The sequence below is a fragment of the Glandiceps talaboti genome, chromosome 7 (genome assembly GCF_964340395.1).
Source record: "Glandiceps talaboti chromosome 7, keGlaTala1.1, whole genome shotgun sequence".
NCBI classification, from domain to species: Eukaryota; Metazoa; Hemichordata; class Enteropneusta; family Spengelidae; genus Glandiceps; species Glandiceps talaboti.
In genome coordinates, this window is record NC_135555.1 from 8,776,533 (window position 1) to 8,793,607 (window position 17,075).

Here is a 17,075-nt window from a genome sequence, read left to right on the forward strand (position 1 = left end):
AACTGACATACTGACGAATACTGTGATCGACTATTAGATTATGACAGAGGTTGAAGAACATCTCCGCTGAATATAAATAGAAGGCGTATCTATGGTAACCAAACAGATACATGTACAGATATTTCCATGGAAACAACGTAGAAACCTTTGATGTGGCACGAATACACGATAAATCCATCATGGGTTAAGTGAGGCAGCATAATGCACGAATCACTGTGGTCATCTGAGGCAATATAACTGACAGGCGATTGTACCTAGGCTACAGTCACACAGTTTCCTGCTGACGGTCGACATTATTCTTATCGTTCATGTCAATTGCCTGTTTTCGTATCCTATTTTTCGCATTACCATAGCAACACAAAGAAAGACTTCTCACATTTACATCAACGATATTCTTTCTGCAACTGTATTCACACAATTTCAAAACGACAAAATGCAATATTCGGGTTTGTGAAGTCGTTCCCATGACAACTGTTTCGACAGCTGACATGTATATAGTCACCATGTGTAAATCAGCTGTTCCGACATAACGTTTACGGATATTTGCATACACATGGATTGCATACGTTGGTTTATCCTCGGTTTTCAGTTCGATAGGAGCATCATTTTCGTTTTTTAAAAAAACTGCCTCTTATTTCCATATCATATCATATCCCAGTTAGTAGTGACGATTGGAAACGTTGTGAAATATTTTGCAATTCAGCGACGTCTTGTGTGCACAGTTTTACATTTAGAATGAGGGTTTTCAGAGTTATTGTTTTGAAAAACCATCTCGTTTGTATTGTTTTTGGAGTATTAGTTTCAGTTTATTTAATAGTAAAATGCTGCCATGATGGAAGGCAATGTGCACATTCAACTACTGATCCCAAAACGGATAGTTCATCGATGGATGCCGACACTCAGCGGTATGGAACGACAACCGAGTCGGGTGACAGAAGGTACGATATGTGGGAAGCAAGTTATAATATACAGAAATACATCGAAGCAAAATTTGATAATTTCTGTTACAAACCCAAATATCCTTATTTTTCAACTAAAGCAAAACAGTTGTTGGACGAAAATGAGTTGGAACGCCGTGGATGTAAGAAACGTGTGCCCGACGTCATTATAGGTGGGGTCAAAAAATGCGGAACAGGTGCCTTGCTAAGATTTCTGACTCTCCATCCTGACGTCACCGGTCCGGCACAAGGGGAAGTACATTACTTCGATCATTCTGTAACGGAAAGAAATGTGACTTGGTATAAAGAACAGATGCCATACACAACACAACGGAAACTAGTCGTCGAAAAAACACCACAATACTTTACTTTTGGTAACAATGTTCCGGAAAGAATTCGCGGTGAACTCCCTCGGGTGAAAATCATATTTGTTCTTTGTGATCCTGTAAGACGAGCAGTATCGGATTACTTGGAATACCAATGGCAAAAAACAACAGCGGGTAAACAACCAAGACAGTCATTCGAATCTGAGGTTATTGGCGTCGCAGGGAAAATTAGAGATCTTCAAGAAATTGTCGATGTAGGTATTTACGTTAAATATCTTATACCGTGGTACGATATTTTTGGGAAGAACGAGATATTCTTACTTGACGGGACTAAGCTCCTTACTGAACCATTCAGCGAACTTCACAAAGTGGAAAACTTTCTTAATTTACGGAAGTATTTTAGAAAAGAACACTTTACTTTCAATCAGAAGCGACGAGTCTATTGTGTTAATTTTCCCGGAAACTATTGCCTACCAATTAGTAAGGGACGAACACATCCTCATATTGAGGATGACGTTTGGCAAAAATTGTGTGATTTTTATCTACCGTACAACCGTATGCTTCGTAATTACTATCAACAGAACTTTACATGGGACCTGAAGTGTTCGGAACAGAAAATCTAATGTTAGTTCTTATAATATTGACTTGTTAATATTTAGTATTGCCATGTTCGAGAAAGAATGCATATATGTTTTTTGTTTGCTCGAAATTTTTTTTTTATATTACCCAAACTGCCTTCGACATAGGATTGACTGTATGGTCAAAAATAGGAATAAGCTTACATCGCGATTTTGTCTGTCTGTCTGTCTGTCTGTCTGTCTGTCTGTCTGTCTGTCTGTCTGTCTGTCTGTCTGTCTGTCTGTCTGTCTGTCTGTCTGTCTGTCTGTCTGTCTGTCTGTCTGTCTGTCTGTCTGTCATTTTCAAACATATTTGGACATCTAGATTTCAAATCTGCTTACCGGTGCATCACAATGTATATACAAGTTACTGAAGTTTACCTAAGAGAACTAACTACAGGTAATCATCTAGCTGTAACCATGGTAACATTCGACATTTTCAGTCTACTAATTTCATGACATCATCAAATGTTTACTTTTGGGTGGGTGTAGGGTTAGGGTACGGTGGAGTTTAGTTTGTGAGCGGAATGGAGAGGTGCTACACAACCGAAGTGACAGAAAGCAGAAAAAATACACTCGACAGCTGATATACGATGAACATGAAACATATGTTTCTGTTAATTTGTTCTGCTGTTTTAATGAGTATGTTCTCTCTCTTTGAAGAATTGTCTTTCAATCTTTCAATCAGAAGCGACGAGTCTATTGTGTTAATTTTCCCGGAAACTATTGCCTACCAATTAGTAAGGGACGAACACATCCTCATATTGAGGATGACGTTTGGCAAAAATTGTGTGATTTTTATCTACCGTACAACCGTATGCTTCGTAATTACTATCAACAGAACTTTACATGGGACCTGAAGTGTTCGGAACAGAAAATCTAATGTTAGTTCTTATAATATTGACTTGTTAATATTTAGTATTGCCATGTTCGAGAAAGAATGCATATATGTTTTTTGTTTGCTCGAAATTTTTTTTTTATATTACCCAAACTGCCTTCGACATAGGATTGACTGTATGGTCAAAAATAGGAATAAGCTTACATCGCGATTTTGTCTGTCTGTCTGTCTGTCTGTCTGTCTGTCTGTCTGTCTGTCTGTCTGTCTGTCTGTCTGTCTGTCTGTCTGTCTGTCTGTCTGTCTGTCTGTCTGTCTGTCTGTCTGTCTGTCTGTCTGTCTGTCTGTCTGTCTGTCTGTCTGTCTGTCTGTCTGTCATTTTCAAACATATTTGGACATCTAGATTTCAAATCTGCTTACCGGTGCATCACAATGTATATACAAGTTACTGAAGTTTACCTAAGAGAACTAACTACAGGTAATCATCTAGCTGTAACCATGGTAACATTCGACATTTTCAGTCTACTAATTTCATGACATCATCAAATGTTTACTTTTGGGTGGGTGTAGGGTTAGGGTACGGTGGAGTTTAGTTTGTGAGCGGAATGGAGAGGTGCTACACAACCGAAGTGACAGAAAGCAGAAAAAATACACTCGACAGCTGATATACGATGAACATGAAACATATGTTTCTGTTAATTTGTTCTGCTGTTTTAATGAGTATGTTCTCTCTCTTTGAAGAATTGGTCAATAAATGAATACTAACGCGAATATGAATATGAATATGAATTTAAAAGGAAAGTACAACAATTTAGTTTCTGTTATCGATAATATAAATGATTTTGTGGTCATATTTGAGTCTCGAAATATTATCGTCAATCACACTTGTAAACTGAGGATCAATTTTGTATTATAAATTATATCACTGATTTTATGTGTCAATAGAGGCCTTTAATGTGTGTTACTTGTCTGTGGTTGTATGAACATATCTGAGATTCTGCATCAATGACAGGTTTGACTAGTATGTGTACCATATACCGTACCGTAGGATTGAACATCATACCACGCATCTCACAAACAAGACATGTTTCTTGTTAGGTACATGGTGTATAATGTTATCTGACGGTGTATAAAATCCATCGACGCAAAATTTATACTACATAAACACAAATGAAAACTGGATGAAAACTCACATAAATGACTGTTATCGTTACTCCATGGAGGTATAAGGGGAGATACCTCCCTCCATGGTCACTCTAAGACTGTAGGTAGTGACGTCATAATTATGACACTTGAAATGTACTCCACCATTGTAATGAAAACACTTATATCATCCAATGAAAACATCAACGAATTAATAAGTATGGCCTTATTTTCGATTGAATGTTAATTAGATGTACTTGACTTGAAGGCTACGACGTCCGTTTTTGTTAATAACCCTGTTATTATAGCTGACAATGTCTTTTTAATGTTTTTCACCTTTGCTATAGTATTTTCAGAATTAATATTATGATTATTGACATATTATTAATATTAAAACATACAGATTTTTAACATAGCATAATTTGGCTTAAAATACCTAAACATAGTTTTTGATTTGTTTAGATTCAACGCTATGAATATTAGAATATGGCTCGTCATATATATTCATTTTCACTGTCTTGCAATGTGACAAAGTAGTTTGTTACAGGTATTTGCCGTGTTTGCTGTGTGAAAACTAATAGCTTAAAAAGCCATACATCTTTGGACATCTTGAGACATCTTGAGGCTATGTACAGTCGTGAGCAATGTATCAATGTATCAATGTATGTCACTTGAATATTTCAATAGGAGGAAAGGCAGGGGAATATACTACGTCTGCCATATTAGGGACAATAATAACTAAAATATGTGTATGTGTATGTGTATGTGTATGTGTATGTGTATGTGTATGTGTATACGTATGTGTATATGTGTGTGTATGTGTATGTGTATGTGTATATGTGTGTGTGTGTGTCTATGTGTGTAGTATGTGTATATGTGTATGTGTGTATGTCTGTGTCTGTCTGTCTGTCTGTCTGTGTGTGTATGTATGTATGTATGTATGTATGTATGTATGTATGTATGTATGTATGTATGTATGTGTGTGTGTGTGTGTGTGTGTGTGTGTGTGTGTGTGTGTGTGTGCGTGCGTGCGTGCGCGTGTGAGTAATCATCGGTCTCTATATAGTCTGTAAGATTTGTGTTACACTGTTCTGATAGGACTGACGAACACGACGTACCTTCCAGCCTAAAATGCACACAAGACTATAAAGACACATCGTTTACATGTTGTCCAACCCTACCCTGGTTTCTCGAATCAAAGTGAAATGGTATCTGGATGGTAGGGTGGGGTGGTATAACACGCCGTATGTTAACACAGATGTATTAATACCAATTGTTATAGAAAAAGAAGAGGAAACAAGAAACAAGTTGCAAACACAGAAAAGATTGCTTGGATTGATATTAGTGGGAAAGTGTAGAAGGGGGAAGGCTGGGTGTATATACAACGAACTGGGGACATTGATAACGACGAATTCCAGCACAGCCATATAAACTGTGCTATAACCTACGTAACCATTTGAAGTTAATTTTTATGTGGTCTGATATACAACATGCTCTAATCAACAGTACTTGAAAAATTGCCTAGGTGCAAATATTTTAATTGAATATCTAAATTTTATTTCATAATGAATAAAATGTAATTAGCCTAATTTTGTCGTAAAATATGATTAGGAAATTATTTATTTCATGGTCCATTGGTACTTGCAGCAATTAAAACAAATCTATAAAGTGAGTCCTTTCTGTTCTCAACACCCAGACACGTTGTACACGGACACTAGTGCTTGCTCTCACAGGGGAACATTTCAACGATGCTGTGTCTCTGTTTGTTTAATAGTTTTATGCTTTTCTCTACATTCCCGGCGTTTTCCGTTTATGGCAAACCAATGTATAAAAGTGTGGATCCAGACGTTTTGGAGAGAATTAAACTCGATAGTGGTTCCAGCGTCTACGTCGGAAAACAACAAAAGTCTGTTGCAGATGATGATGGAGACGTGGAAGTTGCTGTTTTCGAAGTCGGAGATGCTATGGAGGTTGGTACTGCACTGTTTGTAATCACGGGAGGCTATGACTCGGATGTAGAGAGTGGTGGTACAGAAATTGGTATTGCAGAAATTGGTTACGTAGACAATAGTGGTGGAGAAAGTACTAGTGGTCGTGCAGAAAGTCGGAACGTAGAAAATGATGATGCAAAGATCGAAAGTGGAGGTGCAGAAAGAGATGACGTACAGAGTAGAGGTGCAGAAAGTGGTATTGCAGAAATTGGTAACGTAGACAATAATGGTGGAGAAAGTGGTCGTGCAGAAAGTCGGAACGTAGGAAATGATGATGCAAAGATCGAAAGTGGAGGTGTAGAAAGTGGTGACATGGAGAGTGGTGGTGCAGAAAGTGGTATTGCAGAAATTGGTGACGTAGACAATCGAGAGTGGAGGTGCAGAAAGTGGTGACGTGGAGCCGGAGAGTGGTGGTGCAGAAAGTGGTAGCAGTGACGATCCCGACCTCAACATTTTCCTAATTTAAGAATTAAGACATTGGTGGTAAAAAATCAGAAGAGGAGAAAATAATGAATACGAGGATAATGGTAGTCACCCTGTGTCAAGTCTCTGACCACTATAGTGGACATTATTTGTCGACGTGGTATATCAAGGTATTACAACATACACCATGGATGAATACATCATACTGGGTATTGGTATATACCATCATGGAAAAGTCGTATAGTAATTGTTGGTAATCCATTTGGTGTCTTGTATTTTCTTTGAGTAAATTTGTTCCGTTTCTCCCTGACACAGTGATTTTTAGACGAAAACTATAAATATATATAAGCTTACATCTTAACTTTCAGTCTTGTCAGGGTGTAGTTCTTTAGACAGGTTACTCATGAAACGTCAGGAAAATTTTTATTTTGCTGGTCTGAAAACATGTCAGAAAACACAAATGTTGTCTTAATTCTACACACTTACATAAATTATTACGTCATGGTTTGGAGAATGATGTAATTGCACATCGTGGGCTTAATATCTACCTACTGTGAGCCCACTGCATGATCAATGTATTACGACTTATTCTATTACCGTAAAGAGGACAGTAGTTGACGACTATATATGGACAGTGGTTTACGACGATGTATGGATAAATAGAAACTGTGTAGTGGTATCTATTGAAAGATTGTCAAAAAATTGTTTTGGTGTCAAGTGTTTTTATTTTAATTACATTTATATTTTTTCCTGAAATATTACTCACCTGAGAGCAATTATAGACTAAAACTATACAAATAATCTATTAGTCGTGTTTTCGAGTGTTTAGAAATACTCAAAATATCTCAAAATTGCGTTTCCATAGTAACTTAAAGTATTTGTACATGTCTATGGTAGTAGCAGTAAATGTAGCAAACATTCAATGTCTCTATGGCCGGCCCAGTCAGATGATGATATCAGACATTTTTTTTCCATTTACGGTAAATACTGTTGTATATTTGTCCGTCAGCATACAACTGTCGCGTCACGTCATGAACACGGTCAAACAAAGGGTGTGAACCATAAAAACTAAGCGGACTGCATTTCCACAGAAGTGGGTAACTAAACGCCCGCATAACACTGGCATACGACTACTTATGACGACCACAACCACCAACTCACCGATTAGATGGGTGTCACATGACTATGATACCGCCAAAGCACAGTCGCTTGTGAGATATAATTCTATTCAAACAGTCATAATACAAAAATAACAGCGTTATTAGGTATTTACGAATATGAAAAAATCGTCAACCGTAAACGTACACCGGTGACGGTATGTTTTGAATATTTGCGAAAACCTTAGTACATTATGACCATCTGTGGATAGAATATTAACTTACAAACGACGCCGACTGTGCTACACACTGATTCCGTGGTCCAACCTGACTTTACTGTACCTCGTGATTATTCAATTTCCCCCGTAGTTGTCTAGGTTTTTTCAATGAGAAGGTCATGTTTTTTTGGTTTGAATATCTCCTTCAAAATTACATCCCAAACCATTCAGAAGGTCATGAGATAAAGGTGACGTCATTAATTATGGTTGATTAACCTTGCCTGTATCCATGGAGGTATAAGGGGAGTCTGGTTTCCTCTATCGGGTATTTCGTTGTGACACAGTTCGCCACGCACGGCGTGAAACATCCTTACCTCCATCACTTCTGATATTGCGGTGATTACCAATATCTATAGGCACTGCCTATGTGTATGCTAATGTTATAAACTCCGAGTCACTGAATGTTGATCTAAAGACATTATTTATAAAAGGTATAAAGGTCCATTCACACCTTGTATTTCTAAAGCCGTTGTTTCATTTTGACAATTTTATTCTGTTGTGAACACTATTACAAGAATGCCTATATAAACCATAGACAGTTTTCCCCCACCACTGTCTATGGATAAACCCTGCTTTGACATCATATATGTAATAATTAGCCTTTTAGCTGAGCCAAAGAAAAACAATTTTAAAGTCCAATGTATTCGACATTTCTTTATCATGTTAAATAGCAGTCGCATATATCATCGATGGCAGATACTAGTATGTAATGTATAGTAATTTGAAGTGAGTAATACAGAATACAAAACTGGTTATTGAACAGCCAATTGATAAATAATATCGCATATAATGCTTCCTCGTTGCTTTCTTTGAATTTGCTGATGACGTAGAAAATCATGGAAATACACGACTGGAGTGTATTGGCAAAACACATGCCTTGGCGCTCCTCAAGTGGCAGTGAAAATATAGCAAAATTTAGCGAGAAGTAGACTGCGATTGTAAAGTTAAGAATGTTGAAATCGTGTATTTAAAAAAATAACAATATACATGAATAACTCAAGAAAACTTTATGAAAAAGTTATGGGCGGCCCGCTGGATTCTGGGAATACCACTCTTATGAGCATGCGTTGTTTGAGTGACACCGCCATTTTACCGGCTAATATTTTATGCATGACGAGATGTTGATTTGTTTAGAACGTATCAGTGTTCATGATGTCGCGGCGTAAACAGGCCAACCCGAACCGTGTTGCAGGTGAGTTTCTTAAACCTCTCTGATGTACTTTATATGTTTAAAAGTGAGATGTATTGGTAGTTTGAGTGATGTTGAGTCGCCACGAGAAGCCGGAAGCTGAAAGTTGGAATGAGTTCGGAGCGAGAGGCTCACGAAGTGTACGAATTTATCCTTTTGTATTTTGCTCTGTGAGAGAGCCCTTTTGTTGGGATGCGGGGCGGTGTACCACGGCCGTTCATCATTTCAGCTCACCTTTCGGGCAGTGGGTATTTCGTTTTTCGCGTGTTTCAGGTTGTCACGAAATAAACTTTAGTGGATATGTGAGAGAGTTGTTAGAACTTTTCAGTGGTGAATGAAAGTGACTCCTCCTTTTCTCTCATCCTTGACAACGTCCGGCGATGATTTTTTTCTGAAGACCTACGTGAAGTGTTGTAGGGTGTGAATAAATTATATTTAACAATTAGGGAGCGCATCTTGACCTAAAGTGTCCGTTTTCACAGTTTCAAGAAATTGTTACACGTCGCAAAGTTTTGTAATTTGGCCCTGTCATTCCGGAGATAAAATGAAACAACGAACAACTTTTAGGTGCATGTTGATGCGGAAGTGATGGAGTCGTGTAAAAGATGTCCTCACGAAATGGTGTCGTTCGGAATGTCAGTTCTTTGCTCTCTAAGACCCTAGGCAAACAAAATGGCCGACGCATAGCAGACCGTGTGGTGGAATGTTTTTACCTTGCCGAATCTAATGATAGGCGATGATTTGATAGCAGGCGACTTTCTATAGAATATTCATAAAGTGTTTTACAAATCAAACCAATTTTAACTAAGCCAGGATTCTGTCAAGTGATTGTACATTGTGTGGCATTTGAAGGATGCAAGTCTGATCTTGAAGTTTTTTTTTATTGATCCATCACTCAGATGCAAATGAGATGGGCAAAGGGCAAGCTTCATCACGTTTCTTGTTCAAATCCTCCTAAAAGCTGATGGGGTGTGGAAACTAAATAAGCAGTATGTTAATTAAGCTGATATGACTGCTGTCACTATAAACAGTCACAACTCTAAACTCTGGGCATGGCATACATAAAAAAATTGACCACTCCTTCTCCACTAAAATACCTGTCTCCCTTTCATGCAGATCAGTCAAAAATTATAGTCTCTGTTGTTAAATAGGCGAAGGAATTAGAGACTGTTGCCATAGTAACAGAAAAGTTTCAAGTGATGCCCACTATCTAGAGTGAATTTACATTTGATACTGTCTTTAATAAGTTCAGTGCAGTGACTTGTATTAAATTTGGGCACCCTTGTACAGAGATGAAATGGAGAGAGATTAAGTTTTGTCTGTCAATTGGCCATAGAACTTAGCCAGTGCTCTATCATTGTGCCAAGGCCTATTACGTCTATAAAACACCCAGACAAAGTATGTTAGAATGTCCGCCCATATTGATTTGTACTCTGTAGCACCGGTCGCTATGACAGGTTGTATATGAAAGGACTACATACGGCCAAGGTCATTTTCAGTCTCAAAAGTTAGCAATCTCTTGAAGGTGTTTGGGATGACCTGTGAGACAAATCTTATCCAAATGATGTAAAAATATGTTGTTCAAACAGTGGAGCTTTGATAAGAGCTTATGGAGGAGTTGGCAGAATTAGTCCCTTTGCTTATCATTTGTATGCAAATGAGTTGATTGAAAAGGTGTTGCAAAGTGTTCACACTCCCTATGCTATGTGCTAGGTGTGTGTGTGTATAACTCCAAATGTCCACCTCCAAGCTTTTCACTCTCTTTGCAAACTTTGTGCACAGTATCCTTTCAAATCTTAGAATCTGATACTTTTCTGTATTATGGCCTCAGCTTGATTTGTAGGTATTGTATTATGATATGGGCGGTGAGCTGAGTTTCAGTGTTTTGTAGAGGTCGTCTCCATCCCATGGCCGGACTAACTTATCTTACTGACTGACTTGACAAAACTATTTATAGCTCCTTCTACCCTTGCATGTCCCATTGTGGTGCTATTGTGCAGTTCTCAGTACAGATGCTAGTCAGGTATTCTGCTATGCATGAAGTAAGAAACCTGGATAATATTTTGCCTAGAAACTATACCCTTCTATCTCTTTAAACAGTGCATCAAAGTTTTTCACCCTACTTCTAAATTGTTGTCCTTTCATTTCCATACAAGAACCCATCCCAATATTAGTTTGCATTTGGTGATCATGCTCTTTGACCTGAATGCTATTATTCCTTTATTCACCTGGAGTGTTGCTATGGTAACCAACCGTCAAACAGGTATTATACAAAAGATAAGTGTATCTGTGATGCACGTCTGGACATTTCCCATATCAGGTAGCATTTTATGAAACTCTGGTGTAGAAAAATACATGGTGTATGTTGTAGTCATAAAACTAAAAAACTACATGCATAGTTCTGTCACTTTTAACTGCTGTGTTTATTTGTTTGTGCTCACTTTCAGTCCAAGATCTAAGCCCAGAGACTTGGCTATCTGGCCTGACTGTCAAATCAGTATGTGTGGAGCTCTATAGCCAAGATTGAAGTATCTGAGTATGTCCTAGATTCAACTGGAGTTTTAACACGCTGAAAATACTATGGTTTTAGATTTGCTCAATTCTCCAGCTTTTTTCGTATTTTATTTGAATTTTTCAATTCTCCAGGCTTTTTTCATATTTCAGTTGAATATTATTAAAAAAACAACAAAAAACCCGACAACACAACTATGATCAGACTTGAACCTGAAGTCAGTTGAAGGTGGCAATCTGATTAAAATCCGATATAGTGTACAGTTTGCGATTTCTCTTTTTGGCAGTTACGTTTACTGTCGTTGGTTCATTTGTGAGTGCACATCTGACGCAATACCGTAGTTTATCCCGAACCCAATCTTGTACTTACGAGTAGCCAACCAGAATCCGTCTTACAATATAACATGCAGCATTTGAAATTGAAAGAAAGAGAACCAGCCAAACAATAACAATAACATTGTTGTCTGTGCTCTGTGCCCGTGCGCTTTTCGAAGAGTGCTCTGAAGTACTGTACCCGTTTGTTTTGGCATATTACACGTTTTCATTGGTTTAGTGAATTCACTCAGCGCTCTCGTATGGCTCAGGAAAACGTATAGTATTGTGTCATATGTATTTAACGAGCATTCATAAAAGAACAAGCGACAGTAAATGTGACAGCCAAAAAAGAAATCGCAAAGTGTACACTACATCGGATGTTATTCTGTAAGCCATACAAGACTACTTATATTAACTGGAGAAAATATAAAAAAAAGTTGACACCATTTTCTGTAAAAAACTAAACGTGAATAACACACTCAAATCATTTAAAGAATATGGAAAAAACCTCCTAAGGGACTGGTGCTTGTCTATCATCAGGTATAAACCTAACAATAATTTTCGGATCAACATCCTCAGAAAGAGAATAAAGAATTTTACAATTTTGACAATTAGGTGCCCATCAGTGTTCCCTCTAAGTTTTTTTGAGACTGAGCAACTTAAGGAGAAGGATAAAAATGGAAAGGGTCTCGTGGCGGCCGCACTTGCAGGGGATGGTGTGGTTCACAAGCAAAATCATACGTTTATTTGCAATATGGAGGCAACACTTTTTACCTGCTCTTGGATGCTGAATAGAAACTCTATGAAAACATTTCATCTACTCATTAATGATACTATATTTGTAGATATTTTCTGTTTTATTCTTGATTGTTGGACATAAGGTTGCGCAAAACATGAAATTTGACTGCAAAAGTCTTAGCAGAACACTGGTGCCCGATTGAAAAGACAACTGACTGTAATAATAGAAAACAGTAGAAGATAATCAGAATGATTTGATACTTTTAACCCTTTCAGGACTAGAAACTTTCCCGCCAAAATTTTTGAACAAAAATTCTTGTTTCTCTGTAATTTTTGGAAAAAGATCAACTTTATTTTAGATCAGAATTCAAGAAATATTACTTCCCAATGAAGTAATATTCTTAAATTTTAGAAAATGTTCTTACAATCAAGTTTCTATTTATTCCAATGTCGTCTCTAGGAATGAAAGGGTTAACTCAGTTGCAACACTTGCTGTGAGCGTGTTTATTTTGCCACTCAAAAATGTTGGCCTGATAGACAATTTTTCACACCTTGGTGCTATTCTATTTTGTGAATAAATTACTTTGACTGCACTACCACATCACTTTGTTTGAGTTGATGTATTTATTCTCACCTAATTACAATGTAACAAAATCTATCTCTCACTTGTAGTTACCCAAAAAACTGACTGGAGAAAGTGATTCCAATTTTGGCACAATAAATATATAAATAGATATTTTTGTCATTTTGTAATGAATATTTCTACTCACAGAGTCAAACTATTTCTAGGAAGGGAATCCAAAATTTCGCTGACATCATTACTAAGTACCACCCAGAGTCCATAAACATTCGTTCTCGCATTATTGACGTTGTTGTTGCTAAATGAGTGTGAATTTAGTTTAGAGTCAAAATACACACACTGACAGTATTACAGAAAAACATCCATCTGAATTCGGTGATAATCTGTGATAATCTGACTCCATATTGTTTGATGATACTAGACACAGACAACATATGATAATTGTCAGTGTACTGCATTTCCTGTAGGCCATGGGATGATGAGATGACAAGGTTGGTGAATCATAACAGAGTTTCCAGTGTCCATGTGTCTTTAGACACCATGTGATTAACTTATTATAATCTATATTGATTAATTATGAATAATGTTTATATAATAGGCATAAATATGACTTTCAAGAGGGGGATAATTTTCAATAGAAAATGTTCGAGAGGAGGGATAATTTTCAAATGAAAACCCATCTGTGTTTGTATTCCAGTGTATTACATGAAACTCCTGTTCCAAACACAAACATGAAAATTGTTTAATTTTTGACTGCAACTTCAGTCTTTATCAACAAAGGGTCAAACTGTTGATGAAGACTGACAGTTCCAGTCAAAAAATTTAGGTAATAATTTGTAAGTTTGTGTTAGGTACAGACACTTAATGTAATACACAGGAGAGGATCACTGTATAAGTCATAAAGTTATTATAGATTGGAAGTCAATTGACTTGAAACAAAATATCGTCTGGCTCAACAAAAGTCATGCTATTATTGACAACAGATTGTTGCCAAATCATATACATTGTAACAACTTTTATCAGGAGATGTCAATGGATTAAATTATACCAATACAATGTTCGTCGTGCCAGATAAGTTTTTGCAATATCTGGTAAGATATTTGTCAAACCAGACAATAAGATTTAGGATTGTTAGTATATTTTTTGTGAAGCCAGACAAGTTTCAATTTAAATGGCTTCCATTGTATTTGCTTTAGGAGAAGGGAAGGCGATGATCTAACATTGTAACAGAGAGGAGGAATCAGCCACAGGTTCTCTACCTGATAGAGGGACTGCGTCTCAAACCTTTTCAAAGATCTCCAGTGATAGTTTTTGTTGATACTTTGGCAGCAGCCTACTGTAATTGTTCTTGTCTGATAGTTGGCAGGACAAGGTGTGAATGACCTTCAGGTTGAATTAATACTCTAAACATGTCTCATAGTTCAGATGACTTTCAGTTTACTTCTAGCTCTTTTTTGTCATCATTTTATCTTCTCTGGTAGAATTGGAATATCGATAGCTGTATACTGTAGAAGTATTCATCAGTAATATGCTAATTCACTCCCCTTCCTTCGCTCATCATCCATGATAAGAATTGTTAATATTTGTTTGTCTTTTTTTACCGTTGTTCAGTTGTTCAGTTGTCGAAAGGTCATCTCCTCTCAATTCTCTTCAAAGATTGATATAGAGAAGTAAGTAAACACAAATTTTTTTGTGTATTTACAAAAATATGATATTCATGTCGTAGAGTGAAATGAACTGTTTAGGTGAAGGCCAGTGAAGTTGTACAATTACAGGCAGACCTTCAGAGGGTTCATTGAAGGGTGGTTTGTCATAGCGGTGTTTCAAGGTCTTCTCTTTCAACTACCTAGAGGTATAAATTTTACCCAAATAGATACAGGTATTAATCTGCCAAACACATTGTAAAAAAAATGACAGTCAACTGAAAAATGCTTGTCATGTTCAAATAATCCTTTATTGAGTTGGCTTCCCCACCACCACCACCACCACCACCACCACCATCACTAGTTTCAAGATGGGAGATGAAATGACCAGTTTACAATAGCTCTATTTCAAAATTGAGTTGTCTGGCAAATGACATTTTTTCTCCATAAGATAGAATGAATTCTGAAACCAGATGAGTAATATAATATATGTCCTGTTTGTTCCAGACTACTTTTTTTTTGTATGATTATTGTTGTAGTTCGGCTATTGTGTTCCTCCATGTCATGTGAGAGGCTGTCACACCTGAGTGATGTCGTCAAACTCTCTTTAAATAAAATGCTAATTAGGCGAAGAGATTTCAGACTTTTCCTTCCTTCATCTAAAAAAACCTACTTGAGATTTAAGGTCTGAGTTGAAGTATGGAGGCGTAAAGATGTAGACTAGGCAGAACTGGTGTATGACTGATGTCTGTTATGTGAAATTGTCGGCATACTCGTGTTGGCAGGACGTCAGTGCTGTCACCATTTAATATATATGTGATGAAATACTGGCACTATGTGTACCCATATATTAGTGGAACACTTCAATTTGTTTTCATAGAATTCACAGTGACCTAATACTTGTCACTGTAAGATAACAATTTCTGTTTAGAAATTTTGTAATTTTGTGGATTTTTTTTTGGATGGCTTGCACTAAAAAGCCCAAAGTAGTGAGGAGAATGACTGTTGTATGTTGGCACTGTGCCAATGTGACTGTCCTCACGAACAGAGTATCTGTACAAACCTAAAGTTTTCAATGGAATCCAAGCGATGCATGATGAACTCAAAGTTCTCCATAGATTGTAATATTGAAAAAAAAAGTGTGACAAGTTCACTTAGTTATGAAGAGAGTTAGAGATAGTTGTCGAAAAATCACAATAGACACACTATTTTCATTTTATCTGAAGTTGGTAGTATTGGGATTTTGAGATTTACTGACGTTGTAGAGGTCAGAGTGGTGGGTGTTTGCTGATGGGGGAGAAGTAGTGGTGATGTAAAATGGTGACTGTCCTTTCAACATAGTATTTGATTACTGATACACAATACACCATTCTGTCGGCCATTGTTACACACGACACCCTATGCATAACAATAGGTATAGACCAAATGTAACATTACTGACTGTCCTCTATATAGTACCACCATCTCAGGGATAAAACAGGAAGGAAAAAAAAAGTGAAGTTCAATCTCTTTTGTCCTGAGAAGTAATTCGGTATATGGTCCAAGTTTATTACGTGTAAAGTTGATAGATGTAAATCGTAAAATTTGGGGCATTCACGTTATTACTGTAGGGAAGGATTTAATATCTTGAGTTTGCTTGTGTGTATGGATACACTGATAAAAGACACACATTGTGTGTCATTGGGTAGCAGTTGTTAGGGTGATTATTTGAAGGATAGGTGCCAAATTTTGAAGCGCTATAGTTTTTGTTGAGATATTTTTCATAATGCTGAAAGGAAAAGTATTTGACAAGGATGAAACTTGTCTGTCTTTGTCAGTTTTGACTTTTAAGATAGAAATTTACCATCAAAATGAACACTTTTGGGATATGCTAAACTTTAATTCGATGTTATCCACATTGTTATTCATTTGCTGTTTTATTTTCTGAAACAAAAAGGTTTTATTTGAGAGAAGCTATTATTGCAGGTCAAGTTTGAACACATACTAGTAGTCTGTATATCCTGTTCTGTTGTCTCTGTTATCTATACAAATTAATTAATTCAAGGAAGTGACTGGCATGCCAACACAGATATGTTGAATTGTTCATTTGGTGTGAAAAAGTGCTCTATGAAACAGGTTGACATGGCAACAGGAAATGAGAGTATCTATGTGATGGTCTGTTCTTTGATTAATCAAAAATCAGTTATGAAAAATAATATCTTGATAGGATATTATCTTTATTGAAAATGTTTTAGATGTTTTCTCAGTGTAGAGAGTATTAGCTTACATTTCACTGTTGACAGAGTGGTCTTAGTCACATTGCTTGAAAACAAAATATGTGAAATGTTGTGAAAAGTATCTTGGAATTGAATAAAACAAATAAAAAGTACAGGAATGAAAATATAAATTTAGAAAAAAGTATTTGAGATAATCTCATTTCAAACCGTCACTGTTTAAGCGCAGTGACACCAT

General features: G+C 36.8%; 2 protein-coding genes across 2 annotated transcripts in view; both read left to right on the forward strand.

Moving 5' to 3' along the window:
- The first annotated feature begins 885 nt into the window (after positions 1-885).
- Positions 886-1,887, forward strand: LOC144437886 (heparan sulfate glucosamine 3-O-sulfotransferase 1-like). The gene has a single exon (XM_078126917.1). The coding sequence runs from the start codon at positions 886-888 to the stop codon at positions 1,885-1,887; it is 1,002 nt and encodes a 333-aa protein (XP_077983043.1).
- A 6,905-nt stretch (positions 1,888-8,792) lies between these two features.
- The window catches only part of LOC144437553 (ras-responsive element-binding protein 1-like), a 31,119-nt gene continuing 22,836 nt past the window's right edge, over positions 8,793-17,075 (forward strand). Inside the window, exon 1 of the mRNA XM_078126511.1 lies at positions 8,793-8,840. Within this exon, the coding sequence (XP_077982637.1) occupies positions 8,798-8,840 (43 nt within the window). The 5' untranslated portion in view covers positions 8,793-8,797. The remainder of the gene's footprint in view (positions 8,841-17,075) is intronic.

Bases quoted from the DNA above. Each gene is read 5' to 3' on its own strand.
- LOC144437886 (XM_078126917.1), top strand. From the start codon at position 886: ATGGATGCCGACACTCAGCGGTATGGAACGACAACCGAGTCGGGTGAC.